Raw genomic sequence first — 26,395 nt, 5'->3', positions numbered from 1 at the left:
GCACTCAGAAGTCACTGTGAGCTGCCAAAGCACTCTCTTCCTGTTTTCACTTCCTCCAGACCTGAACTGTTCAACAGTATAAGCAAAAATATTACTTAATATGTTAGCATCAAATGTTACTTAAGAAAGTTACTTAAAGGCACAACTAACAAAACAAATATTTAACTCCCATGCTACGTGCAATTAAAATGCAATCCCCAAATTTTCTGATGTCTCCTAGCTGGATAAGTACTTGTCTTGTAATATATTTCCAATGCAAATGACTAATCCCATTGGATTTAGTCGATCAAAGCTATTACTCATATCTAAGAAAAACTAACTGTTTTTTTACTTTTTATTCTTCTTTACATTGTGTGTTTCTGACTTTATTCTCTTGTCCTTGAACCCACTCATGTTTGTATTTTGAATCTGTTGTTGACTTATGGGAAAAATGAACACATACATTGCTCCTCCCTTTTAGCTTTATCCATTTTTACTTCTAAAATTAAATTTGCATGTTGATATCCTATATGTTTTTTTTTACAAGGGGAGGAATTTGGAGACTAGTCATAGGTTTAACTTTGGAAAGTCTCAAGTATGTGCTGGAGGCTAATGGACCCACTTACGGTGAGTAGCATTTAATGCTCATCCTGCAATGTGAATGTCCTGGTTTGAGCCAGGATGAAGCCAACTTTCCTTTCACTGTTGTGTTGTTGTTTTTTTTTCCCTTCAGCGAGCTCTCTTTTAACTAGCAGCAAATGTTCCAGCTAGTGAACCAATAACACTGGAATGTTTATGTTACTGCTGGGACTGCAAGGTCACTTCACTCTACTTAGTGAATCTGCAGCACAGATGCTACCGGAAGCAGAAGAGTTGTATCTGCAGCCCTCCCACAGGGAGGAGTGGATTAGGTGGACAGCAAAACTGACCAAGGTCTTCCATTCCATGTATCTGTGTAAGGTTGGAGATGACGGAAGTCAACTTCCTTCCTGCTTCTTCTTCCCTTCTGTTCCATCCATGGCTGGTGCCCCAGGAGGACTCCATCCACCCAGCACCATTGATCCCCAGGCTCGTGCATCCCTGACCCCCACACCGCTCCCCTCAGCTCCCGTCTGCTCTGCCGCTCTCTCTGGCAGCTCCGGGACATTTCGGGACTGCTCACAGCTCAGGAGATGCCCTGGGAGTTGCTGGGGATGGGGGGAGGCAGTAGGGTTTGCACATTCCTGAGCACATTTGTATATGATTGTACATATTTTATTTTATCATTAGCATTTAATTAAAGCTGTCTACTTTAATTTTCAATCTGGAAAGTCTCTCTCCATTTTCTTTCCACCCTCCCTACCTGGGTGGGAGGAGGAGGGGATTGAGACCATTGTTGTCGCTGGTCTAATTAGTGATCCTGAGTCAAACTGTGACAGTGATAATGGAACCTCCTTTCCCAAGAGAACGAGCACTAACTCCACCTCATTTAAGTAGGACCTGTGTTTCCTGAGCACACCGTATGATTTGACAGCCAGAGATAAAAGATATAACAGACTTACAAATAAAATTATTATGTATGTACATTTATTTTACAAACTTTATAAGATAGTTCTGATTTTTACTACTGTGATAGAAAACACTGGTGTATTTCAAAGTTGTCTGGAGATGATCCTGGGCAACTGTGTCTAGGTACCCCTGCTTGAGCAGGTGGAGTTGAACCCAGGCGGCCTCCAGAGATCCCTTCCCGCCTCCACCATTCTGTGGTTCTGTGAGAGTCAGGAGCTCTTCCATAGTTTTGCTGTAATATTCAGCCATGGAAGAACCTTTCAGACCTGATTTATCTCCATGTTTTGCTTAAACTTTTAAACATACCTGTTGGTTGAAACACTCTGCAACTATTTGGTAGTGCTTCATCGCAACAGAAGTTTAATGTTGTTGATTATGGGGGAGCCATTGGGCATTTCCACCTTGGCAGAGCCATATGTCATTATCTTACTTTATCAGGCAGCAGCTAGTAACTTATTTTAAAAGTTTCATTTTAACCAACTGGGATATATCCCTCTTTGCATTGTGTAATAACAACACTTTATATTGTGGTCATAGAGCTACTATGAACATATGATCTTTCCTAATTCAACCTTTTCCATTCATGTTTTTGAGTCCTGACTTATCTACACCCTTACTTATACAACGGTGCAGAAAGTACATGGCTAACAAATTTACACCATTTCAGTTTTAATAATAGAAAGTTATCACCCCAAAAAACTTAGACCTAATTATGTTTCAATGTACTTATTAGAATCTTGACTACAACGGTAAACGATTTTTATGGCAACTACTGTGAAAAAGCAGAATAATTTTCTGTTGATGTGAACGTATTTTATTAGTGCTACTTTTTGACAAGATACCAGTCAGCCTGCTGCTGTGGTCTTCACAGGCTTTGAGGGGAGTTGCTCAACATACTGACCTGCGTATGAGCTCCATGTAGACAAACTGAATTGTATGGCTACCAGTGGCAAAATTCCCCTTGGCCCCATGTGATGAGCATTCCACTCTCAAGGTGAACACTTAAAAGAAACTCCAGTTGAAGTAGTTTGTGACCCTTGGGAGATGGCTTGAGCAAAGACAGGACAACCTGGTGGGAAAAGGGAAGGCTGAAAGCTGTTCTAAGAAGACAGCAGGGATGGTAGGGAGCAGCTCCCACCATGCCAACGTGTGATCTAGCTCGGTCACACGCACCTCCAGAACAGTGCCCCTCTTGCTACAACCTGCCCCTGCCTGCTCTGGCCACGGAGCCAGCCGTACCAGGCATCTCAGTGGCGGAGTGCCACCCGCGCTGCTGACGCAACAGTTGCCTTGGTCCTTGTGATACGGCTACTACCTGCCAGAGCAGGAGATCAAACCTGGCTCCATCTTGTATTTATTAGGAAACATCTGCTGTGACGGCGGGAGTAAGAACTGCGTTCGCCGCTCAGTATGGAGACAACTGGAGGACACAGCTCCAAGGACTGACCTTCCGTCGCTCCGCCATGTCTTCCAGTGCCACAGGCACGGCACCACCCTACCCCCGGACCACGCCACCTGGAAGGGTGCCTGACGAGGCTCCGCTGCCCAAGACCTGCCCCACAGCTGACACGACTCCTCGCCAGGGAGCCTCAGCCCCGCCAGGGCCCAGGAGCACCAGGGCGGGAAGGTGCGAGCCGCGCCCTGGGGCGCCAGGTGGGACCTCCCTCCCAGGAAGCCCCGCCCCCCGGCCCCACCTGGTCCCGGGCTGCGGCGGGTGGGCGGGGCTTCCCATGCAAATCAGCCCAGCCCGGCGGGGGGCCACGTGGTGACCGCACGTGATGGGCAGGGGGCCTCAGGCTCCTCCCCCCGGGATGACGTCACGCCCCCCGCCGCCCCGGGCAGCGGGGCCAGGTGCGCCCCGGGGCCGGCCCAGCCCCCTCACACCTGAGCCCCGCCCCCCGCCCCGCCCCGCTCCCAGGGGAGCCAATGGGAGCGCTGCCCCCACCGCCTTCCCATTGGCTGCCTGCCTGGCATGCAAATGAGCCCGAACGTCACTTCCTGGCATAAATCGAGCGCCATTTTCTCTTTCTGGCTCCGGCTGAAGCGGGGGTAGCGGCTGCGGGGCGCTGCGGGGCGGCGGGGCCGGCGGCGGCTCCGGCGGGGATCGCGCTGCGGCGGCTGCTGCCGCCGCCCTCGTGGCGCGCGGGGTGAGCGCGGCTGCGGGCGGAGGAGGAGCCGCGGGGCGGGGCGGGGCGCGGGCACGGCCGGCGCGGGAGGGCGCGGCGGCGGCGGGGCCGGCGCGGCGGGGAGGGAGGGGAGGGGAGGGAGGGGAGGCGGCCTGGCGGGGCCGCGGCGCGCCGGGCGGCGGGGCGGGGCGGGGCGGGCTCCCCCTGCAGCCCGGCCGGGTCGGTGCAGCGCGGGCGGTGCGGGGAGGCGGGAGCGGGGCTTCCCGCGTGGGGAGCCCGGGCGGAGCCGCGGCTGATCCGGCGGCCGGGTGGGGCGCTGGGCAGCCCGCAGCGCGCCTCGCCGAAGGCGAGTGGGACGGGCGGGAGGTCCATGTGCCGGGCCGTGCAGCGAGGAGGTGCGGGGCCGCGCCGCTGCCGGGGCAGCGCTGTCCCTGTGCAGCGGCGGGAGTTCCCGGGTCCCGGTGCACCCGGGGGCACCGGGGGGGGCGTTTATAGTAAAGCGCCCGTGGCTCTTGTCAGGCTCGAGGGTGTCGGCCCCGGAGCTGCCGGCCCCCCTGCTGTCACTGGCGGACTGTCCGGGCTGCCGGCCGGTGTCGGAGACCGGGCCGGCGAGCGGGGCTGGGGCGGGGCTGCCCGCGTCGTGACGGGCGCTCCCGTGGTCCGTGACTTGGCCAGACCCCGGCGTGTCCGCCGTGTGCCCCCTGAGCAGCCCCCGTGGGGGACCTGCCCGCCTTAACCTCGCTTGCCCGCGGCGCAGGCCGGCGGAGGAGGAGCTTCCGTGATCGGAAGTAGAAATTAGCTTAATGAGACACTGTTAGCACGGGGGAGACTGTTTTACGACTGCTGTTAAAGGAACAGCTATTAAGCTATCTTTTTCCTAATTTCTGTCAGTAGTTACACGGTGGAGTCTCTAAGGAGCAGGCTATGTCTATGGATAAGAAGTCCTTTAATTATCTCTAGACGATAAAGGTATTTGAAACAGTTTATGGAGAACTGTAATCTGCACGGGAATAGCATGCATGCAAAATTAGAACTGCAGTGACATGCAAAAACACGTTAAATATTCTCATGGTACTTCAGCAATGTTTACATTTCTGAAAAATTAAAATTTAGTAATGTAAGCAAACATAACCTGTTAAGTATGCTTGTTTTGTGTTTGAGAGGAAGTACTGGGGAGTTCTTTTTTTCCTGATTTGTAAATGGAATAAAACATAGGTGTTTGACTTCAGCTGCAACAGTTCTGTGCTGTCAGAATTACTAACAACTCCCTTTCAACTGATAAATACTGAAGTTCTGACAGGCAGACTATCAGGTGGGAGTTGCCTGTGTTCCTTAACAGTATTCTATCAAAAACCCCTGAAAGTTTTAAATACTTCTAAATAAATACTTCAAAAGATTCAGTCTTAGGATCCTCAATCCAATCCATATTCTGGAAATCTTGGTGCTCTTTCAATAATTTTTCAGTTTATTTTTTAACAAGAAAATGAGTGTTTTTAGCGAACTATTTAAACAAACTGTAATAAGTATGCTATATTTTAAACTGTAATAATACCTGTAATCAGTTCATTTCATAAAAGTGTTGTTAAAAAAAACACCAAAACAAACACCTCCCAAGACTATAGGAAATCTTCAGGTACAGTGAAGAGCATGTAAACACAGCTTTATAGTACCTTACGTTTTAGCACTGGGAACTCTTTGATTTGGATTAAGTCTTGTTTGAAAGCTTGTAGAGCTGGCTTGCATTTGAACACTTCAGTCCTTCCACTGAAACCTATAGCACATTGTTATTTTTTCAGTTCTGTCCTCTTGCTGTATAATGCAGGCTGTGGGTTATCTGTGCTGTGGACTCTTCTGTGCATCAGTGTGAAATATCTTTGAGTCATACCAGATTGAATGGGGCTGTACGAATGCAGTTGTACCTCTTTTAGAGTAGCTGAGCTTGGTATGTGACTTCTACTCACGTAGGCATGGGACTGATGAGTCTTGTGGGATTTGAGTAGGCTCTACATAGATATTTGAATCATCTAGAATGAGGTTGGCTCCTGCTGGGTTCACTTTTTGGCTAATGCTGCTCCCCAAGGGGATGAAGCTCTCTGTGTAAATTGCAGTGCTCTAGAAAGGCACCATGAGTTTGAATGATGTAGTCTCTTCTAACTAGTTGTAGATAATAGAGACTTGTTAATGAAGTATCACAGTAGTTAGTTAAACCACAGTAGCTGAAGTTAGTGATCTAAATTTGTTTTGATTTGTCTTTTTAGGTAAGATGCAAGTTGATGCGCTGTATTTATGTGATCATGTACCTCAATGCTTTTTGCTGTGTTGGCAGTTATTGAATGATGGCCATCTTTGTGTTGGTTTAGATGATTGTTTTAGTGCGTATGTGATTTATAGCCAAGAAAAAAAACAAAATTATTGTGTCTACAAGGGATCTATAACTTTAGACCCCTAAAGATTTCAGATACAGTTGCACACAAAAAGGAAGGTTTAACTTTTTTTTTTTTTAACCCGAGATTTCTATCAAGTTGCACTTGGATAGAATTTTGAATTTAAGTAGATGAAGTAGCATTGTTTTGTTGATGAGAACAACGCTTAGTGTTCTTAATATGTTTTTTCTGTAGTCAGTTTAATTTACAACAAATGAAAGAATAGACCAGAATAGTATCCATTCTAATAAATTGACTGTTCTTCTTTCCAAGAATCAAATCTTCCAAAGTTGTTGAAAACACCAAGAGATACTGATAGGAAGCTATATGCATTTCTTCCTTCTCCCTCCAAAGGCTGGATAAGCTTTGATGGTGCCATCGTACTCTTAAATCTGTGTTAGGTCTCTCTCAGAAGGCACAGATAAGAGTCCAGGGAATGGAATTGTTTGTGTAATATGTGGTTGAACGGATAACCAGGTATGACTTCTTGAAGAGCTTGTAAGCTTATCAGAAAGAAAATTGTTGAGAGTAAAATTTGGCATGGCCAAGCTGAACTCATTCTTCTAGGCAGTTTCTCAGCATGCCTGTACTCATGCTGCTGTCTTTGCCATTGCAGTTCTTTTTCTTTAGATTCTGATAATTACTAGATCATGTGCTCTCACTTAATTTTCAGGAATGAAGCAGTTGTTTTCTCAATTAATATAGAAATATCAACTTATAATGAGTTTACTAAAATGAAGATAAAGAATTCTTTGTTGGTGCTTGTCCAATCTGATAATTTCTGAAATACAAGTTGGTAAACAAATCTTTAACAATTCTTCCCACCTAAATGTCTCAAGACCTGCAAGTCTTCCTAAAAATCTCTTCCACAATTACTAATAACAGTTTACTAGATCAAAAGTATGAAATCTAAGAATGATAGAGTTTCCAAAGCTGTTAATATGAAAGGACAACATTTCATAAGCCTTTCATAATTTCCTTGTCTCTATAAGCAAGACTAGTGAAGGACAGCTTCCTAAGAACACATCAGAGCTTGCTTCTATATTTATAATCTGGTGTCATTGCAACCTTTTTCTCTGTGGAAGTCGTAAAAGGATTTCTCTCTAACTGCCTCTTTTCATGAAATCTCTAGAAATGCCTGATACCTAGTTAACTGTGGGATTTTCCTGTATGTACTGCATGCATGTGGAAGGCACATCTGTGCATCTGCCTCGCTGTAGCTCCATGCTTGCTTTGTATTTCATTTGGTTGCATATGCTTAGCTTCCTTAGGAACGCTTAACTGAAATGGTGCTGATTTGATGTAAGGACTGTGAGTGCTGTCCATCACTGGAAGAGGTTGTCCAGAGAGGCTGTCAAAAGTCTTTGAAGGTCTTCAAAACTTGACTGGCCAAGACTCGGAGTACCCTGGTTGCAATTGGTTGTTGAGCCTGCTTGGAGTGGGAGGCTGGACTGGATGTCCTCTTGAGTTCCGTTCCAAGGTGAATGCGCATAGTTCTAAGTAGTAGACTAAAAAAAGGCAAATAGGAGCTTTCCATTTTTTGGTGACTTCTCACTTTGAAGAGGTGAACTGTTAGTATTTTAGCTTTTTTTAATGCAGAGAAATTACAGTTGAACATAGTTACTTGGCAAGCTAGTAATATTTGTCTTTGGCGAGAAGGATACTGTCCAGACTGTTACCTTGTTGTTTAGACTGGGATTAAAATACTACAGTACTACTGCAAGAGATGAGTTGCATTTTTTATCTTTGCTGAAAAGCTGCAGGTAGTTGGCAAGGAATATCTGCTCTGGTGTACCGCTTGCCCGTTTCACTGAAGTTGGTATTTGCGTGTTTTGCTCACATCCCACTCCTCTCTTTGCTGCGGGTCTTCTAGCAGTTTCTTTTCCTCTTCTTCAGTATGTTACGAGGGATGTGTTGACTGTCCCTAATGGGCTCAACCTCGGCCAGAGGTGAGTCGGACGTGGAGCTGGAGTTGCTTCTGGCAGCTTTTCACAGGAGCTACCCCTGTAGCCACTCCCCCAGTACCAAAGCCCCTCCACACAAACCCAGCATACATGGATAATAAACTGTATAGTAATCAAGTAGTTATAATGAGGGCTTGAGAAAATAAGCTTAGGAGGTTGAAATTTTGTGACCTTTATGATGGGGCGTTTCTTGTCTAGTGGATGCAGAGAATGTTACATTAGTAACTTAGAGCCTTACTCCCAAGCAGCTTGTTTGAAGACTAGCTGAATAACGTTGCATGTAATACAGGAGCATACATATTTTTGGACTGAAGACTTAACTGCTTGAAAACTGGAAAACAAATAATTGGTAGTCAGAAAGATTACTAGATAAAAAAATCTCTTGATACCTGGACAGGAAATGCTATACCACCTTTCTAGACTAGTATCTATTTTTTGTGAGCTAGACATGCCTCAAGAAATGTCCACTTCACCTTCCTCAGTAGCACTGGTGTATCAGTCTGAGATAGAGAAACTGTTACCAGTTGGACCGAATCTCCTTCTGGCTGATATGAGCATGGTTATGTCCTGTCAGCTCTGTTGTTACCTCCAGTGGACCTTGGAGTTGGTGCACAAAAGCTGCTTCTCGTCAAGGGACTGATCATAAAGCTTTAACCATAGAATATACAGATTGCCAGTTGACTTCACTGCAAAAAGAGGAATTTACATCTTAATTTTACTGCTTGGATTTTGACAGGATGCCAGACTGATTACTCTGATTTATTTCATTCTGTATAGGTTCCTGTTCCACACCCACTCCAATGGTATCAGAATGTCGTCCACACTTCTTACTGATAAAAAATATTAGAAAACAAGACTAGCACTTGTCAAATGGGGCTCTCTCTCCATTCCTCTCCATACACCTTTCCTTTGGGGGAAAAAGAAGAGGAGAATAGCATGTGAGTTGTTTGAATTTTAATTACAATAGTCAATAATATGTTTAGTACATAAATAAAGTTTTGGCTATTTTTTTCTTTAAGGTATGACAGTAGAAAAAGGTTGGGTTTGTTTTTGGAGGGTGGGGTTTGCTTTTGGAGAGGCCTAATTAGTAGCTTCTGTCTAATGTGGGAGGGGCTTTTGTGGCTGTTTTCAAGAAAGTCTTGCCTTCCAAGGCAAAGTTTTCATGACAGTGATTTTTCCTTTTTTTTTTTTTTTTAATTAAAACTTTTCAAGACATTCATTACCATCAAGGCTGAAGTACTGTTTGGGGATTTTTTTTTCTTTGTTTTTCTTCTTGTTAGAACTTGAACTTGATGGATGAATTATTTAGCAAGAAGGACTGAGATCTTTTAAATTCTGTTGAGCTGTGAAGCTCCCACTGACCTTTGTCATTGCAAGTTCTGTTGCATTCTGTACCCATTTTAAGTTTCTGAAATCTCAGTTTGAATTTTCTACATTTTGCTGTAATCTAGGGGAGAAGTGACAAGGCACATACTTACGAAGCTGGGTCCATGGGGTTACTTCATGATGTACTAGGAGTATAAGATAAGCAACTGATGGATGCATCTGTAGGCCAGCTGCATGTGGAGTGATAAAGGCCTAGCTGTTGAGGAAGTGCTAGACCCTTCCTGGTGTTATGTTCCCAGCAGATGGGCAACCATTCTGCACAACAACCCTTCAAATAGATGACCTGCAGCAGATAATTTGTCTTTCTACAATCTTGCTTTAGTTGTTGTCCTCTTTTTGGTGGACTCCAGTTTGCTGGAGGGAACAGGGTAGGGTATAAATCCAAATTCTGGAGTAGGGGAAAGTGATAGAACTCTATACATCTCTGTAACGGAGGAGACCTATAAAAGCATGTGGGTATTAAAAAAATTGTCCCACTTCAGCATATTTAGCTATCAGTCCCATACATTAACTACATTTTATTTCAGCTGCATTAATATTGTGGTAGCTTGTTTGATTCCAAGGTCTGTATCAGCTTGCAGCAGCAGAAACTTCTGCAGGAAATTTAGATTTGACTAGCAATCATAATTTAACCATGTACAGACGTGAGACCAAACCAAGTTGTCAAAGAGGCCTCTTATCTTAACACTAACATTCAAGATGAAGAGTGTTGAATTCCTCCTTCCTAAATGAGATGATAGTAATTTTCTGAGTAGGGCTTAGTAAAATTCTGATGTTCATTTGCTTTTACAAAGAAACCACAAAACACAGTATAGCTGTCATGTAGACACAGAGATCTGAAAGAAAAACTTGGAATGTTGTTTGGATAGGAGAGAAGAAATGTAAAGGATTTCTTCCCCTGATCAGATCCTCTTTCCATAAAGAGGGAGCAAGTGATCTACTGGGAGATAGTAATGAGACCAGTTCTTTGGCTTAAGGATTTTGGAGTTTCATATTTAAGAATACATTTTTCAGATTTCAATCTTTGCTTTAATACTACTAATGCAAGTGTCTTGTGTTCAAGTGTGCCATCACTTTTTTGTATTTCTTTTTCAGGAAAAGTGCAAAATGTTTCAAATTCCTGTTCAAAATCTTGATATTATCAGAAAGGCTCGAAAAAAGGTGAAGGGCATTCTTGTGGATCTTGGGCTTGACAGCTGCAGAGAATTGTTGAAGGTAAAACATTTGAAATAACGTAAACCAATCTGAAATGTAACCCCTTGAAAAATACTACACTTTTAGTGTATATACAATAGTCCATACTCCACTGCCATAGATCCTTTTGGTGGGGTCTTTACTTGAAGAATTGCTCTTGACTGACTACTCATGTACCAGTGGTGGAATTTAGTGTTTTAGAACCCAACAGTGAAAGAAACTCTCCTTCTCAAGATGTGTCATAGGTTCATACTCTTCTGCAAGCAATATTTTGACATAAGGAAGACAGTACAACTGTAGGATAAACACCACAAACTAAGGAAATGTATGACACCACAACTTCTTTGCTTGTTATTTTAAAATTGCAAGCAGATGAAGCAGATGAGTCTACTCGAAGGCATCTCATCACATATCAAGGGCAAACTTTGAAGGATATACAAAGTGTCAGTATTTCTGAAAATGCTCAAGCAATTTGATCCAGTAATCTTGTTGCAGGCCTTCCCTTCAGGGAAAAATACCAAGGTAGTCTTACTGAAGTGTAGCTCAGTTTTGCACCTTAAAAAGTACATGCAAATGTCCTGGGGTGATCAAGATAAACCTAGTACCATTGTTGCCACTTTCAGGAGACTGTATTGTGCAACGAGCAGGGGGAGCTCACACCATCAGATTGTCAAGCCTAATAAAACTGGCAAAGCCTCTCTAGAAGGAAACAGGAAACCTGGTCATGCAGGTTATGGAGAAGGCTGAGGTACTCAAGAACATTTTTGCCTCAGTCTTCACTGGCAAGGGCTCTGGCTACACAGCTCAAGTCACAGAGGGCAAAGACAGGGACTGGAAGAAGGAAGATCTACCCACTGTAAGAAAAGCAGGTTCAAGACCACCTAAAGAACATGGAGGTGCACAGATCCATAGGACCTGATGAAATCTTATCTGTGACTCCTGAGGGAACTGGCAGATGAAGCTGCAGAGCTGCTTTCCATCATACTTGAGAAGTTGTGAAGTTCCTGCTGACTGGAAAAGGGGAGGAAACAACCAGCATTCTCAAAAAGGGCAAAAAGGAGGACCCATGGAACAGGCCAGTCAGTCTCACCTCTGTGTCTGGCAAGGTCATAGAGCAGATCCTCCTGAAGGGCAAATTGGGCCTGGCAAATTTGGTGGCTGTTTACAATGTGATCACAGCATTGGTGGACAAAGAGAGATCAACTCCCCTTGTATCAAAAACTGTCCAGGGCAGAAGAGCTTTGGGGTGAAGGTGGACAAGAAGCTCAACATGAGCTGTCAATGTGTACTTGCAGCCCAGAAAGCCAAAAATGTCCTGGGCTGCATCAAAAGAAGTGTGGCCAGCAGGTCAAGGGGGTGATTTTTCCCCTTTACTTTGCTCTTGTGAGACCACACCTGAAGTACTGTGTTCATTTCTGGAGCCCCCAGCGTAAGTAGGACATAGATCTCTTGGAGTGAGTCCAGAGGAGGGCCATGAAGATGATCAGAGGGCTGGAGCACCTTTCATGTGAAGACAGACTGAGAGTTGGGCTTGTTCAGCCTGGAGAAGAGAAGGCTGTGGGGAGACTTTACGGTGGCCTTCCAGTACCTGAAGGGGCCTACAGGAAAGCTGGGGAGGGACTATTTACAAGGGCTTGTAGTGAGAGGACAAGGGGTAATGGGTCAAAACTGGAAGATGGGAGATTTAGGTTAAACTTTAGGCGGAAATTCTTTAGAGTGAGGGTGGTGAGACACTGAAACATGTTACCCTGGGAAGTTGTGGAAGGCCCATTCCTGGAAGTGTTCAAGGCCAGGTTGGATGGGGCTTTCAGCATCTAGTGGGAGGTGTCCCTGCCCAAGCAGAGGGGTTGAAACTAGATGATCTTTAAGGTTCCTTCCAACTCAAACCATTCTGTTCTTCTGTGAACTGACATGATCTCCCTGGTCTTGTGGAAAGTGTTCAACACTGTCCAGCATGACATTCTGGTCTCTAAATGAGAAAGGTGGATTTGATGGATGGACTGCACAGTGAATCAATAATTGACTGGGTGGTTGCACTCAAAGAGCTGTGGTTAACGGCTCTGTCCCCATGGACAACAGTGACAAGTGGCATTCCTCAAGAATTGGTACTGGGACAGGAGCTGTTTAACATCTTTGGTGACATGTTCAGTAGCATTGGGTGTACCCTCACCAAGTTCGCTTATCATAGAATCGGAATATGCTGAGTTGGAAGGGATCCATCAGGATCATCGAGTCCAACTCCTGTCCCTGTGTAGGGCACCCCAGGAATCACACCATGTGCCTGAGAGCATCATCCAAATGAATCTTGAAGTCAGGCAGGCTGGGTGCTGTGACCACTTCCCTGGGGAGCTTGTTCCAGTGCTTGACCACCCTCCAGGTGAAAAACCTTTTCCTGATATCCCACCTAAACCTCCCCTGATGCAGTTTCCTGCCATTTCCCCAAGTCCTGTCATTGGTCACAGGAGTGAAGAGATCAGTACCTGCCCCATCTCTTCCCCTCGTGAGGAAGCTGTAGACTGGAATGAGGTCACCTCTCAGCCTCCTCTTCTCCAAGCTGAATAATCCAAGTGACCTTAGCTGCTCCTCGTAATTCATCCCTTCCAGACCCTTCACCATCCTTGTGGCTCTCCTTTGGATGCTCTCCAATAGATTGATGTCTTTTTTATATTGTGGTGCCCAAAACTGCATGCAGTACTCAAGGTGAGGCCACACCAGAGCAGAGTACAGCGGGACAACCACCTCCCTCAGCCAGCTGGCAACGCTCTGCTTGGTGCCCAGGACACGGTTGGCCCTGCTGGCTGCCAGGGCACCTGCTGGCTCATATTCAGCTTGACACCAACCAGGACCCCCAGGTCCCTCTCCACCATGCTGCTCTCCAGCCACTTGTTCCATAGTCTGAACTTCTCACCAGGGTTGCCCCATCCCAGGTGCAGAATCCAGCACTTGCCCTTCTTAAACTTCATGTGGTTGGTGATTGACCATCTGTAACTTGTCAAGGTCACTCTGCAGGGACTGGCTGCTCTCAAGGGAGTCAACACTTGGTCATGACACCAAGCTGTGTGGTGTGGTTGCCATGCTGGAAGGAAGAGAGGCCATCCAGAGGGACCTGGACAACCCAAGCACAATTACAGGCTGGGTGGAGAATGGATTGAGAACAGCCCTGAGGAGAAAGACTTTGGGATCTTGGTTGATGAGAGGCTAAACATGAGCTGGCAATGTGCACTTGCAGCCCAGAAAGCCAGCTGTGTCCTGGGCTGCATCAAAAGAAGTGTGGCTAGCAGGTCAAGGGAGGTGATTCTCCCCCTCTCCTCTGCTCTTGTGAGACCCCACGTGGAGTAATGTGTACAGCTCTGGAGTTCGCAGCGTAAGAAGGACATGGATCTGTTGGAGCAAGTCCAGAGGAGGGCCACGGAGATCGAACTGCCGGAGCACCTCTGCTATGAAGACAGGCTGAGAGAGTTGGGGTTGTTTAGCCTGGAGGAGTGAAAGCTCCAGGGACACCTCATAGTGGCCTTCCAGTACCTGAAGGGGCTACAGGAAAGCTGGGGAGGGGCTTTTTGCAAGGGTGTGTAGTGATAGGATGAGGGGTAATGAATTGAAACTGGAAGAGTCAACCATTCTGTGATTCTATTAATACTAGAAAAAGTGCAAACACAATAATGCAACTCAGTGGCTAAAGGGTGGTATGTTTCAGCCAGCTAGAACATGGGCTGTTTTGGCTGTTCAGTATGTTTGTGACTTCACATTGACTGTAATCAAGAGTTTGGATTAATTCTGTATGATGGTACTAAGGTAAGTCCTGTTATGTCTTTTTTTTTTTTTTTTTTTTCCTGGGTGAACGATTGGGGAAGAAATGCTTAGATGTACATGCATAACAGATTCTGAAGCAGTCTTGCTTATTGCAGTTGAAGAATAATATGTCTAAATGTCATAAAAGCTCAGAAAAGGTGTATTTCTCTAGTAATTTCCATTGTCTTTTTATTCAGTTGTATATTGTTCTGTAATGAAACCTCTTAAGTCAGAAGCTGTTCTCTCATGACCTTTTTAAGTAGAAACGTTTTGAGAATGCTAGGGTTTTTTTCCTATGAAATTGATTACAGTCTTCTGATTGCAGTGTGGGCTTTAATGTTGAATGAGGTGTTTTGCGTTTGGTTGTTTTTTTTTGGGTTGCTGTGTTTTGCGTTTTGTTTAATTTCTAATAAATGATGATGGTGGGGAACCCAGTGAACACTTCCATTCTGGAACAAGCTCTGTGAGATGTGGGCCAAAAAGATAATTTTAGTTTTAAAAAAATTTTTCTTCAACAAGCTTCATTACTTAGTTTGTTTTTTCCAGGTAATCTGGGGTTGGTTTTGGTATAACGTCAGCATCAAGAGTAATGGTTTTTAGAATTTTATTTGTACTTGGCTCACATAATTACGGTATTTCTTTTTTGGTAGAGTGTGTGATGAATATAGGTGTGTGATTATCTAGACTTACTATCATGCGTGGTTAGCTTGTGGTGTTCAAGAGTAGGAGCCTCTCCTGGTGGAGAGTTCTCAAACCAAAAGTTTGGGGTAAGTTTTAAATTTCAAGGAAACTTTTTTAACAGTGTAATTCAGTGTGTTTGGCTGAACAGCTGTTTGTACATCCCAAATCCCTGTTTTCTCTGTCAAACATCTGTAAGAAAAGCATGGTGTTCTCTAGGGCTGTGGGATTTATCTTACTCCATGCAGGGGTTCTTTCTAAGTTTTTTGTTTGTTTATGGGTTTGTTTGTTTTGGTTTTTTTGTTTTTTTCAAGAAGGTGTGGCTGAATGGCAAATAGATTACTCATTCAGTGCCTAGATGTTGATAAGAATGGAAGAGGTTTGTTTACTGCTACCCTGAGCTCTTCAGCATTCTCCTTAGGGAAACTTGAATGTTGAAAAAGCTAAAAAGCATATTACAGACTTAGCTACAACTTTCAAAATCCTTGAATGATTGAAATTAAAATAAAATTGTAACTGGCATGACCTTCTGGCTCGCTGTAATCTGTTATACATACAGGGATGCTCACACTGCACAACGTGAACAGAAGCTTTCAGTTAAGTAGGATTGTGTATTTGTTTGGCTGCTAGAGGGCTTTTTTCACTATATCCTGTGTTGCTTGTAAATGTCACAAATATTTTTACCAGAAATTGATATTTATTAATTTGTTTTAAATGTTTTTGGTTGTTTTTTTTGCTGTTCCAGTGAGGTTTATTGCAGAGGTGAAAACAACTTGCCTGCTCTAAGCATCTTTCAGAATTTTGAGTGAAGAGGGGTTTGTGAAAGGGAAGGAGAGTATGAGGGGAGTATTCATGCTAGTTTTGAGTTAAGCCTGGATTCATAGCCTGGGTGATTGATCTAAGACACTCTAGTGTGCTGTTGAAGCTAGCCGAGGGTCTTCAGAAATGCGTAGCAGTTTTGGGTTAGGCCCAGCCAGCAACAAAGAACCACATGCCCACTGCTTCCTCGGGGAGGGACTCTGTTCAGTCATCCACTCTGCCGCTGTGGGGTCCGTCCCACAGGAGAGAGTCCTTCATGAATCTCTCTGACACAAGTCCCTCCCACAAGGTGCAGTCCCTCAGAATCAGATTGCTCCAGTGTGGGCTGCCCACACTGTCATGGCCTGCTGCAGACAGTCACCTCCCCTGGCATGGGGTCCTTCATAGCTGCAGGTTCACATGTGCTCCATTGTGGTCCTCCAAATCTGCTCCACCACGGTCCTCCATGGGTTGCAGGGGGACAGCTGCTGTCTTACCATGGGCTGCAGGGGAAGCTCTGCTCACGCACCTCCTCCCCCTCCTTCCTTACTGATCTTGGTATCTCTGCGTCAGCATTGCTCTCACCTCTGCCTCTCCTCTGCCCTGACTCTTACAGTGGTTCTCCTTCTTGAAGTTGTTCATCGCAGTGGTGCATCCATTGTCATTCATGGGCTTGACCTTGGCCAGAAGTGGGTCTGGATTTTGGAGCTGGTTCAGCATCCAGCAGCTTCTCACAGGAGCCACCCCTGCGTGTAGTTCCTGCCCCTCCTCCCCCCCCCGGCCAAGCCCTGCCGCACCACACACTAGCAAAGAGGAATCTAGTTTTTTTGTTAAGTTTGTGTTTGGATGTGTATGGGCCTCTGAAAATTGGAGAGGAACTTAAGATTTTTAGAGTAGTAGCTGGCTGGCTTTGACAAGAAGAATGGTATAAGGAGAGCTGTTCACCCTGACATGGTTGTTCCAGGTATAATACTGTTGCTTTTACAGTTTGAGGAAAAATACTGCAGGTCTTGGAAATAAAACTTTTGGGTGTGTTTTAGTTTTCCAAGTTTAAAACATAACAATGCTATGAAGTTTTAATACCAACACTTGTTGCAAAGTAAACTATAGTGGTAAGTTAATAAATGTAAGTAAACACTGAACTATTACAGGCTTAGGAGGAGGAGGGAGGTAGAGGGAGAAAATGTCTTTCAGTGTTCACTGTGAACTTGGCCAGAAGCAATGGAATTAAAGTGTAAATATTTTCACTCCTATATTATTTTCAGTAGCTATGAAGTGTTCATGATTCCTACTGTGCTGCAAGGCAGTCTCATATGAAAAAAGTATTTGAGGTAAATCAAAAAGGGGTCAAAGAAGTAATTTCTTTGAACTGAGTTTTAAGACTTGTATCCAAGTACTGTATAGATTTTCCATTAATCCTCAGTTTGTGTGGTTTTTTCTTTCTTTTTTTTTCCCCTTGCTCTGTATTGAGACTGCAACAGACAGAACAGACTGCAAAAACAGATTATTTAATGTTTTCTTTTTTCTTTCAGAATCTTAAAAGTTTTGACCCAGGTGAAAAACAGTTTTGTAACACTTCATGGAGTGATGTCTCTCCTTGGGAGTCTGTGGGTAAAAGGAAGGTATGTATATGTTAGAAATCGTGGAGTTGCTGAATTTTATCACTTTTGGAAGCCCCGGAAAAGTTAAAATATACCTTTTTGTGGTAAAAAAGAATAGCTTTCACATGTTTTCTAAGTAGTTTTATTCAGGGAATAGTATTTTTTTGTTCATTGTGTGTAATGCAGCTTCCCTGCTGTACAGCTTGTTAAAAGGACTACACATTCTGTTCGTCCACCTTAGGGATACGACCTCGAACATCAGTGTTTAAGATGCCACACTAATGTTCTGCCTTCTTAGCGTAATCTGGTTTGGAGTCTTAACGTGCTTTTGTATACAGCATGCTGCTTGTTTCATTGAAAGGGTGAAAATGTGCCTGGATAGATGGGAGTGGATTAAGCTGAAATGACCATTAGTGGCTTGAGATTTCACCAGTTGGATTTGTGTATTTGAAACAGCTTTTAGTTCTATATAGCTGGAATCTTGCATGAAGCTAGAACCTAGAAGAAGGGCAGGGTTGAAATGAACAAGCAAAACTGTTTTGAGCAAGTTTAAGATAACTATGTAGAGCATAGGAGTATATCCAGAGGATAAGGTCTTGTTGAAGTTTTAGGGCTCCTGATGGCTTCCATGAGGAAGGCCTGTGAACAGCATATAAACAGCGGTGGGTCTGCTCCAGTGGTTTGGAATAGTGTGGTGGTGGTGGTTTGCCAGGATTTTTTTATCTTCCCTTACCATCTTTAAAACAAACTGAGGTTGCCAAGTGCAGTAGTGCAGTAGTTGCATTTTTTAGCAAAGCCCTCAACATACGGGCTGATTAAACAAAGCTACTCGGCCGCTGCCAAACTTATTTAGTAGAAAGTGACCCCTCCCACCCTTCAGGACTTGAACTTGTGTTCACACACTGAAGACTGGAGGTTCCTCATGATCAGCATGACTCGTATCTATATCTGTTCAGAACCCAAGATTAGAGTCTGATCTGATGAACTTCAGAGTAGAATTTGTAATATGTTGCTGCAGAACAGATTTGTCAAGCTGTGTCCTTTGGGTACTGAACTTGTTCTTATCGATTTTCTTTAAACAGCCATGGTTCCATCTTGCTGCTTAGATTTGGGAGAAAATAAGTTGGACCTTTAGGATGTTGAATTCCAAAGTTGTTGCCATAAGAGGAAAATAAGTTTGTATGAGCCACATTGAAAACTCAGTAGGCTGGAGTTTGTCTATTTTGATGAGTTTATTGGTTTCTACCATTAGTACAGTTTTTAGGGAGACAATAACTCTGGAAGAACTTTGGTTTTGGAGGCTGTTTTGTTTTTTTTCTGCTTGTTTCTAGGTTTTGGGGAATGTGAGACTACACAACAGAAAATATTACTGCATTCTGTGGTATGTTCTTTGGAGTGGGACTAAAAGTTTTCATAAATGCCTCTTAAGCCTTTTTGTATACCATTTTTACAGTTTAGGGTTGTGGTGGTCAATCTCCAAGATTCTTTTATTCTTCTGAAGTGGCTTTTTATTTTATTGAAGTGTCTGTAAAATGGAGATGCCGTTAGACTGTAGTAGCTCACGTGAGCAGCTTAGATGTGCATGCAAGGAGAAAATGCTGACAAAAAAATGTTCTGAGTTGTCTGTGTGGAAGACTGTAGTTCATACAGAAAACATCAAGTAGCAGCCTTCCACATACTTCTGTTCTGCTGGAACAGTTTTTTGGGATTTTTTTGTTGCTGGTGGTATTTCTGAGCTAAGCAGTGGTACTTCAGCATTCATCCTAACTTGACAGAACTTGAGGTACGCAACTTTTTTTTTTTCTTTTGCTGACATCTCATACTTTTACTTCCATCAAAAAATAGTGATCTAAGAAGGTATGGAACATTATTTCCTCATGACTTGCCAGTAGGCAGGTACTGGAGTGGTTTCCTAGTGGTATACTGCCATGCTTGTTTGTGTAAGATGTAAAAACATCGCTGCTATGCAATAGTAAATTAATTCAGCACTTAGACCACTTGTGAAGTAGAGTGTTCTCACTGCACATAACACCAGTTGTTCAGACTTCACATCAAGGAAATACTGACAGTGTATTACACTAGGGTGTAAGTTTATGGGAACAGAAGACCCAAAGCAGAAATAGGGTGGGGGAAGAGTAAAGAGTGTATGGGCCCAGTATTTAAAAGCATACAAGCTTTTTTAAGCCTTGGACAACCAATTAAAATAAGCAGTTACCTCTATCACCTGATTTCTTCAGAAGTAAGGCTAGTGAGGTACAGATCTTATTAATGTTTTGTATCCTTCATTAGTTCAGTAGCGTCTTTCTGTACTGGTATACTTTGAATGTAAGATTGAAGCTTCTTCTAATTTGCTGTAATACTGTTTACTAATAGCTGAGACCACACACCCAAAGAATGTAATCAGAGGATAATTCACTGATACCTTCACAGTGTGTTCTTCAGTAGCCTTAGCCAGTCAGTGACTTTATCTGACCCAATCTTCTGAATTTGGAGGTTAGATTTTGGTTATCATCAGGAGACTCTTCTAGTACTGCTAATAGATGGACCCCTTCATGGCTGTATGAAATGACAGAAAAACCCAGCCTGCACACGTTTTTAATAATATGCCTGTGATATGTATGTGATCTAGCTAGGATGGATGCTGTAGTGGTGGAACAGCTTGTTCCTTCTGCATGGGGTTTCATAAGGGACAGAAGTCAATAAAGAGAAAAACATATCTGAGGGAGCAGACAAGTTCTGCTAGATGTTGGAGAGTGCAGACTTGTTACCTGGGTGTTACTGTGACTGATTCTGTAGTATTTGACAGGACTCAGGATTAAATTCCTAGAAAGTTGATAAGAAAATGTTTAACAGGGCTACCAGCTTTTTAGAAAGGGCAAATAATGGAAAGTAGTTCTGTCAAGTGACATGCAGTTGAAGGAGCAAACCTTTAGTGGAAGTTAGGTTTCATACAGTTAAAATATTTTTCTTAGAGCAATCTATATGCTTTATAATGAATGTGCTAGAGGAAACATGAAAAAATTACTGTGATGGGATGTCCAGTATGTTGAGAAAATTGAGAGGCCATTATTGTAAAGGGGTTTTTATTCCTTTCTCTTTCTATAATTACTCTTGGCTCCAAAAGTAATTTTCATAAATAAATTAGTCTTTTGTGGCTTTGCTGGGAGTGGTACTTTTGGAGAGCTTGGAGTATTGAAATACACAAAAATACCCCTACCCTTTCTCTGTTTTTTTTCTCCAGCAGATAGGAGGTGGCCCTGAACTAAATTAGGCTTTAAAAGTTCCATATTAAAAGGGCTGTTATTCATAATTCCTTAGACTTCACCTCCTATTTCTGGTGGCGTCGAGGTTCTTTTTAGCTTGTTCTGTGATTCCCATCTTGGAAAACGGGGTTCAGAATTACTTTCTTTGAACTGGAGTGGAAAGAACTCACAGCTTCTTAAAAATTATGAAGAAACAAAAAAGGTACAAATGTTTCTCCCTTTACGTATGTCATCTTTAAATCTGCTTTTCAAAAACAGATCTCAATGAAACTGAGAAGATACATGCTATACATCAATGAAGGCATTTTTGACAGGTGAAAGTGCAGACTTACTTTCAAACAGATAACAGGAATTTAGAAACTGGCAGTTTCTAAGTGGATGTTTTTGTTTTGTTTGCAGAGATACAGAACAAAGCCGTACTGCTGTAGCTTATGCAAGTTCTCATCAAAATTACTTACTTCATTCAAGAATCACTTGCACCGTTGCCATGAGGATGAAGTGGACCAAGAGCTGGTGGTTTCTTGCCCAAAATGTGCATTTGCTTCTGATCCCAAAATAGTGGGAAAACATATCCGGATGTTTCATTCATCTAATAAAAGAATACAGAACTATACAGTCAGCATTTTGGATGGCATGAAACAATTCAGGACTGACATCATAAACTTCACATGTCTAAAATGTCACTTTACAGACACTTTGTATTACAATATGAAGAAACATGTGTTGATGAACCATTTTCAAAACTTAATAAGTACATATTTTGGCCAGAAACCTGATGAAAGTAAAGAGAATTCTGTTGAGCACTACTGTAAAAAATGTAATGCTTCTGCAAACAGCCAAGATTCTTTAATGTACCATGTCTTAACAGCCGAAACACACCGAGACCTGGAGAACAAACTTCGGTCCGTGATTTCAGAACGTATTAAGAAACCAGGACTTGTGAAACAAATGCATATTGCTCCAAAGCCTCCCCAAGGCGTGGCAGTTGCTGCTCCATCTGCAGGGCCTGCTGTTGCCCCAGCAGGTTCCATCACAGCTCCAGCTTGCATCCAGCTTGCAATTCCACAAAATAATCAAAACCAGAGTGTGGTGCAGCCGAAAGCAGTTCAAAACACAGTCACCTCACTGACTGTTCCAAGTGCCTCTGGTAGCCTTGCACATGCAACTTCTGCTCCAGTTGTTACCCCATCTCATGTTACTCTTGTATCTGGTAATCTTCCTGTCGGTCAGAATAATGTTAATATTCAGCCACCTTCCCAGCCTGTTGTTGTTTCCCACAGGCTCCCCCTTAATCAGCCTGTGAGGGCGGGAGCTATTCCTGCTGTTGGGACTGGAAATAGAAATGTGGTCCCCACAGTTCTTCCTCTTAATCAACCTATTGGGCCTGGTCTTTTCCCTATTAATCAATCCATTGGTGCTATAAATGGTCCTGTTTCTCAACCTGTCAGCCCTGTGAACCAGCCGGTTGCACCAGGAGTTCTCTCTGTCAACCAATCATTTGGGGATGTGAATAGACCTATCGGTCCTGGGGTCCTTCCTGTGGCCCAAACAGTTGCTTCAGGGGTTCTCCAGCTTAACCAGACTGTTGCCTCTGGGGTGGTTCCTGTCAGACAGCCTCTCCGACCTGGATTTCTTCAGTTTAATCAGCCCATTGGCCCAGCAGTTATCCCTGTAAATCAGCCAGTACAACCTGCAGTTTCTCAAAACGCAACTTTTTTGACTGCAAGTTCTTTACTTAGGCAATTGATTCCAACTGGTAAGCAGGTTAATGGTATACCCACCTACACACTTGCCCCAGTTTCAGTTACTTTGCCTGTACCTCCTGGTGGTGGAGTAGCAACTGTTGCACCACCACAAGTGCCCATCCAACTAATGCAGTCTGGGACAGCAACTCAGTTGTCCCAGTCACCAGCCAGTGCCCCCTCTCCTCCAGTGGTTTTAACGGCTCAGAATGTATCCTTGCAAGCCTCCCCCCCTGGGCCTGAGACAAGTCAAGCTAACAGAAAGGCTAAGCAGTGGAAGACTTGCCCGGTTTGCAATGAACTTTTCCCATCAAATGTCTACCAGGTGCACATGGAGGTGGCCCACAAACATGGCGAAGTAAAAATGGAGGAAACCCTGGAGCCTGACAAGCTTGCAGCTTGCGCGCCATTTTTAAGGTGGATGACAGAAAAGACTGTCCGATGCTTCTCCTGTAAATGTTTTCTCTGTGAGGAAGAGCTTATGAAACATCTTTTGATGCATGGCTTAGCTTGCTTATTTTGCACAGTTACTTTCCATGACTTAAAAAGCCTTGTGGAGCACAATAAGTCTACTCACAGTGGGAAAAAGCAGTTACATGCAGATTATAGCAACAGAGGATTTCAACTAGGTAATGATGGTCAGGGTGACCTTGTGTTTCCACACTTTGATTTCAGTACAGTGTTACCAAAAGAAGACATGGGTGAAAGAGAAGTACATTTGGCGGTGCTTGCTGGGCTAAATTCAAGGACGCTTGTCCCTGTTTACATCAAGGTGAAACCTCAGACAGCAGAAGTGAGCAACAGAAACAACAAAAAAGTGTTAACCTGTCCCTTTTGCTTTGGTACATTCATTAGTAAAGACAGCTACGAAATGCATTTGAAAGAGCGGCATCACATAATGCCAACTGTACATACAATTTTGAAGTCTCCCGCTTTCAAGTGCATCCATTGTTGTGGTGTGTACACTGGAAATATGACTCTAACAGCTATTGCTGTGCATTTGCTCCGTTGTAGAAGTGCTCCCAAAGACAGCAACTCAAGCGTGAAGATGCAGCTTGAGCGTACCGAGAAGAAAGAGCTCCTGTTTGTGAATGGTGAAAAGCGTGTTTCTGTAATACTGAAAAGAAAGCAATCGGATTCCTGCTTTGTTGCAGAAGACCAAAGGAATAAGGAACAGCCTCTGAGCTTAAGTACTAGTATAGTTCTAGCTCCAGAAAAAGAAGGGGTAGTGCCTTTCAAACGACAGAAGATTAATAGTAGGACTGAGATGAGGAAGCTTCCTTCGAGTGAGGATCTTCGCCTTCTAGCAGTAGATCCTAAACGATACGATCACAATTCATATGAGGCTCAAAAACAGTTTTTGACAGACTACTTTCACGAGAGGCCATATCCTTCTAAAAAAGAGATGGAATTACTTTCCTCACTGCTATATGGGTGGAAAATTGATGTTGCATCATTCTTTGGGAAAAGGAGGAATACATGCTTAAAGGCGATAAATAATCAAAAACCATCTGTGCTGCTGGGTTTCAGTATGTCTGAACTAAAAAATGTTAAGCATGGTTTGAATATAAGAGATGAACCATTATGTATGTAAGCAAGCTTTTTATAACAGCTAAAAGCAATCCATAATTGCATACTTACCAGTTTAACTGTTTATTGTATTATTTGTTTTAACTTGCAGACTGGCCTGTTGAAGGGTACAGTAGTACAAAAGTCTCATTCAGTTGTGACTGTTAATGTGAAAGACACATGTAGTTGTGTATTTGAAAAAGCTAAAACCTTCAGACTTGCACATCTGGAATTTGTTGTAGCTTTTTACTTTTTCTGGAGTAGTGAGTTTTTTGTTGTTTTTATTTTATTATTTTATTTTTTTCCCCCGTTCTTCCCCTCCAGGCTCCCATTACACTTTTTATACCACCATGTAAAACATTTGTCCTGTTAAAGACAAATTTTATTTTATTTTTCTGCAATGTTGTCATCTTTTCTAAACAATAAAATGTATAATGTTGTTTAAAATACTGAGGTAAGCTATGTGAAAAACACGAATCTGATTATTTGTATTATTAAGCCCTATTTTTATTAACCTCTTTCTGTTTTATCTACTGAAAAAGTGATTGTAGCCTTTATATCTGTTCTCCCTTCAAATTCTCAATGCAGTGGTAGCAATAAAATACATGGCAATCTTCCCCCCCACACACTCAAAATACTCATGCCAGTCAAGTCTAGTGATTTCTATTATCTAACCAGTATAAACATGGTAGAAATTGATGGGCTTGGGGGTGCCTGTTAAAGTGTTCTAATTAACTGACTTGAAATGGTTGTGGTTTTAGCTATTAATAGATCTGGCTAACCAGAAGTGTTGGTGTTGAAGCCTGGTTGTTTAAATACTTACTGTTCAAAGCTTTGTGGCAGCGTTTGGTTTCTTCAGAAAGCAAGACTGCTTTGGAGAGGGTCCAGTTGCTTTGATAAGTGGAATTCTGTGCACATCAGTTATCTGTTGAAGCCCTATTCAATTATCACTGAAGTTTGGTGAAAAATCTGGTTTTTATTTTAAATTACTGTTGCATGAGGTAGTAACTGAGCAGAGCCCTTTCCCCGGCAAATTAGACATGTGCATTGAAGTCCTTTGGGGCAGAAATCGTACAAACTGAAACTGGTGAATTAGTAACATCAAGAATTTAAGATGTTGAATACCTGAACCAGTGGTTGCTTTTTATTGTTCTCTAGAGAGCATAAAAATAGTATAAAGCCAAAATAGACTGTCTTGTTTGATTAGAGCTGTCGGAAAAGCAGCTAGGAAAGTTCACTTGAGTTGAAGAACAAGCTATAGTACTGAGGGATACATTGGGACCTTGTTTAGTACTATCCTTTCTGGGTATGCTTGGTTTCATCTGGCATGTCAGATGATGCCTCCGATATTGATTAATCGCCAGTTGTTTAATAAATAACCTATAATGCGCATTGTTTTTTCTTCCTCCTCTTCATCCCCCTCTCCCCACCCTTCTTTCCCAGAAGAAAAAGAAGAGCAGGCTCTTCTGTCAGTTCCTGTCAGTTCAGTTGTGCCAGTGTTAGAAGGACAGGGTGATATGCCCAAACTTATTTCTGTTTTTTTAAGTAGTAAGCATACCGTTGTCATTTGAAATCGTTTTTAAAGCAGATAAAGAATTTTTTGTGCTGTTTCTAAAAGGGCATGGCATTTTTAGTAGAATTTGGTGACCGTCCATCTGAGATTCTATGAGCTATTTGGAATTATATTTTAGATACAATCTTGATATTTTAATTTTAATAAGTTTGATGAGTTTTAATAGATATGTAACATAGTGTTAACTTAAATTGGAAGAATCTGCTATTTGGAAGAAAATAGTTATTTAACAGCAGTATTGAACAAACATTGGCACCATTCATGAGATTGTGCTCTCCACCCCAAAGAATGACTAAGAAGCAGTGTGTTTTTCTAGCCTAATAACTTATTAGAACAAACATGAAAGAATATATATATATATTTGGCCATAGCACAGTTCATTAACCAGTTTGAAGGGGTCTGTTGGAGGAAGAGGGATGGCTCTATAGAACTTCTAAAATCTAGGCACTCACTCATTTTCACTCTTAAGCCTTGATACTGTGAACCCTGTCAGCTTTGGCATTGTTCTGATATTGGTGAAACTCCAGCAGGGAGGAATTTGGCAGCATGCATGGTTAAATATTGTTCTTGAGACAACAGCATGGCTTGGAGTGGGGAGCTGGGAAGCAATTTTAGGTTCATCTGCACTTGGGGCATCAAGGGAACAGTTCAGTCTTACCAGAATTTTCCTACTTGGCATTTAGTGGTTGTGTTAAGCATTTTATTTATTGGACTTTGGTTTCACAGTTTCAAATAAACCAGCTAACTGTCTAACTATCTCTT

The 26,395-nt window shown here is 43.1% G+C and overlaps 1 protein-coding gene across 5 annotated transcripts; it reads left to right on the top strand.

The window, feature by feature from the left end:
• Positions 1–3,555: 3,555 nt before the first annotated feature.
• On the top strand, positions 3,556–26,389 carry ADNP2 (ADNP homeobox 2). 5 transcript variants are annotated; one of them, XM_051612816.1, is made up of 7 exons: positions 3,556–3,674; positions 4,545–4,622; positions 7,384–7,556; positions 8,818–8,978; positions 10,522–10,641; positions 17,418–17,507; positions 21,149–26,389. In XM_051612816.1, the coding sequence occupies exons 5-7, from the start codon at positions 10,534–10,536 to the stop codon at positions 24,083–24,085; spliced, it is 3,135 nt and encodes a 1,044-aa protein (XP_051468776.1). In that variant the 5' UTR covers positions 3,556–3,674; positions 4,545–4,622; positions 7,384–7,556; positions 8,818–8,978; positions 10,522–10,533; the 3' UTR covers positions 24,086–26,389. The 5 variants fall into 5 exon arrangements, with proteins under 5 accessions (XP_051468776.1, XP_051468774.1, XP_051468775.1 ...); XM_051612814.1 differs by having other exon boundaries at positions 7,339–7,556; XM_051612815.1 differs by lacking the exon at positions 7,384–7,556.
• The last annotated feature ends 6 nt before the right edge of the window (positions 26,390–26,395 follow it).

Source organism: Apus apus, chromosome 2 (assembly GCF_020740795.1).
Source record: "Apus apus isolate bApuApu2 chromosome 2, bApuApu2.pri.cur, whole genome shotgun sequence".
In the NCBI taxonomy this organism is placed as follows: domain Eukaryota; kingdom Metazoa; phylum Chordata; class Aves; order Apodiformes; family Apodidae; genus Apus; species Apus apus.
The sequence above is the reverse complement of the archived record's forward strand: the minus strand, read 5'-3'. Positions and strand labels throughout refer to the sequence as shown.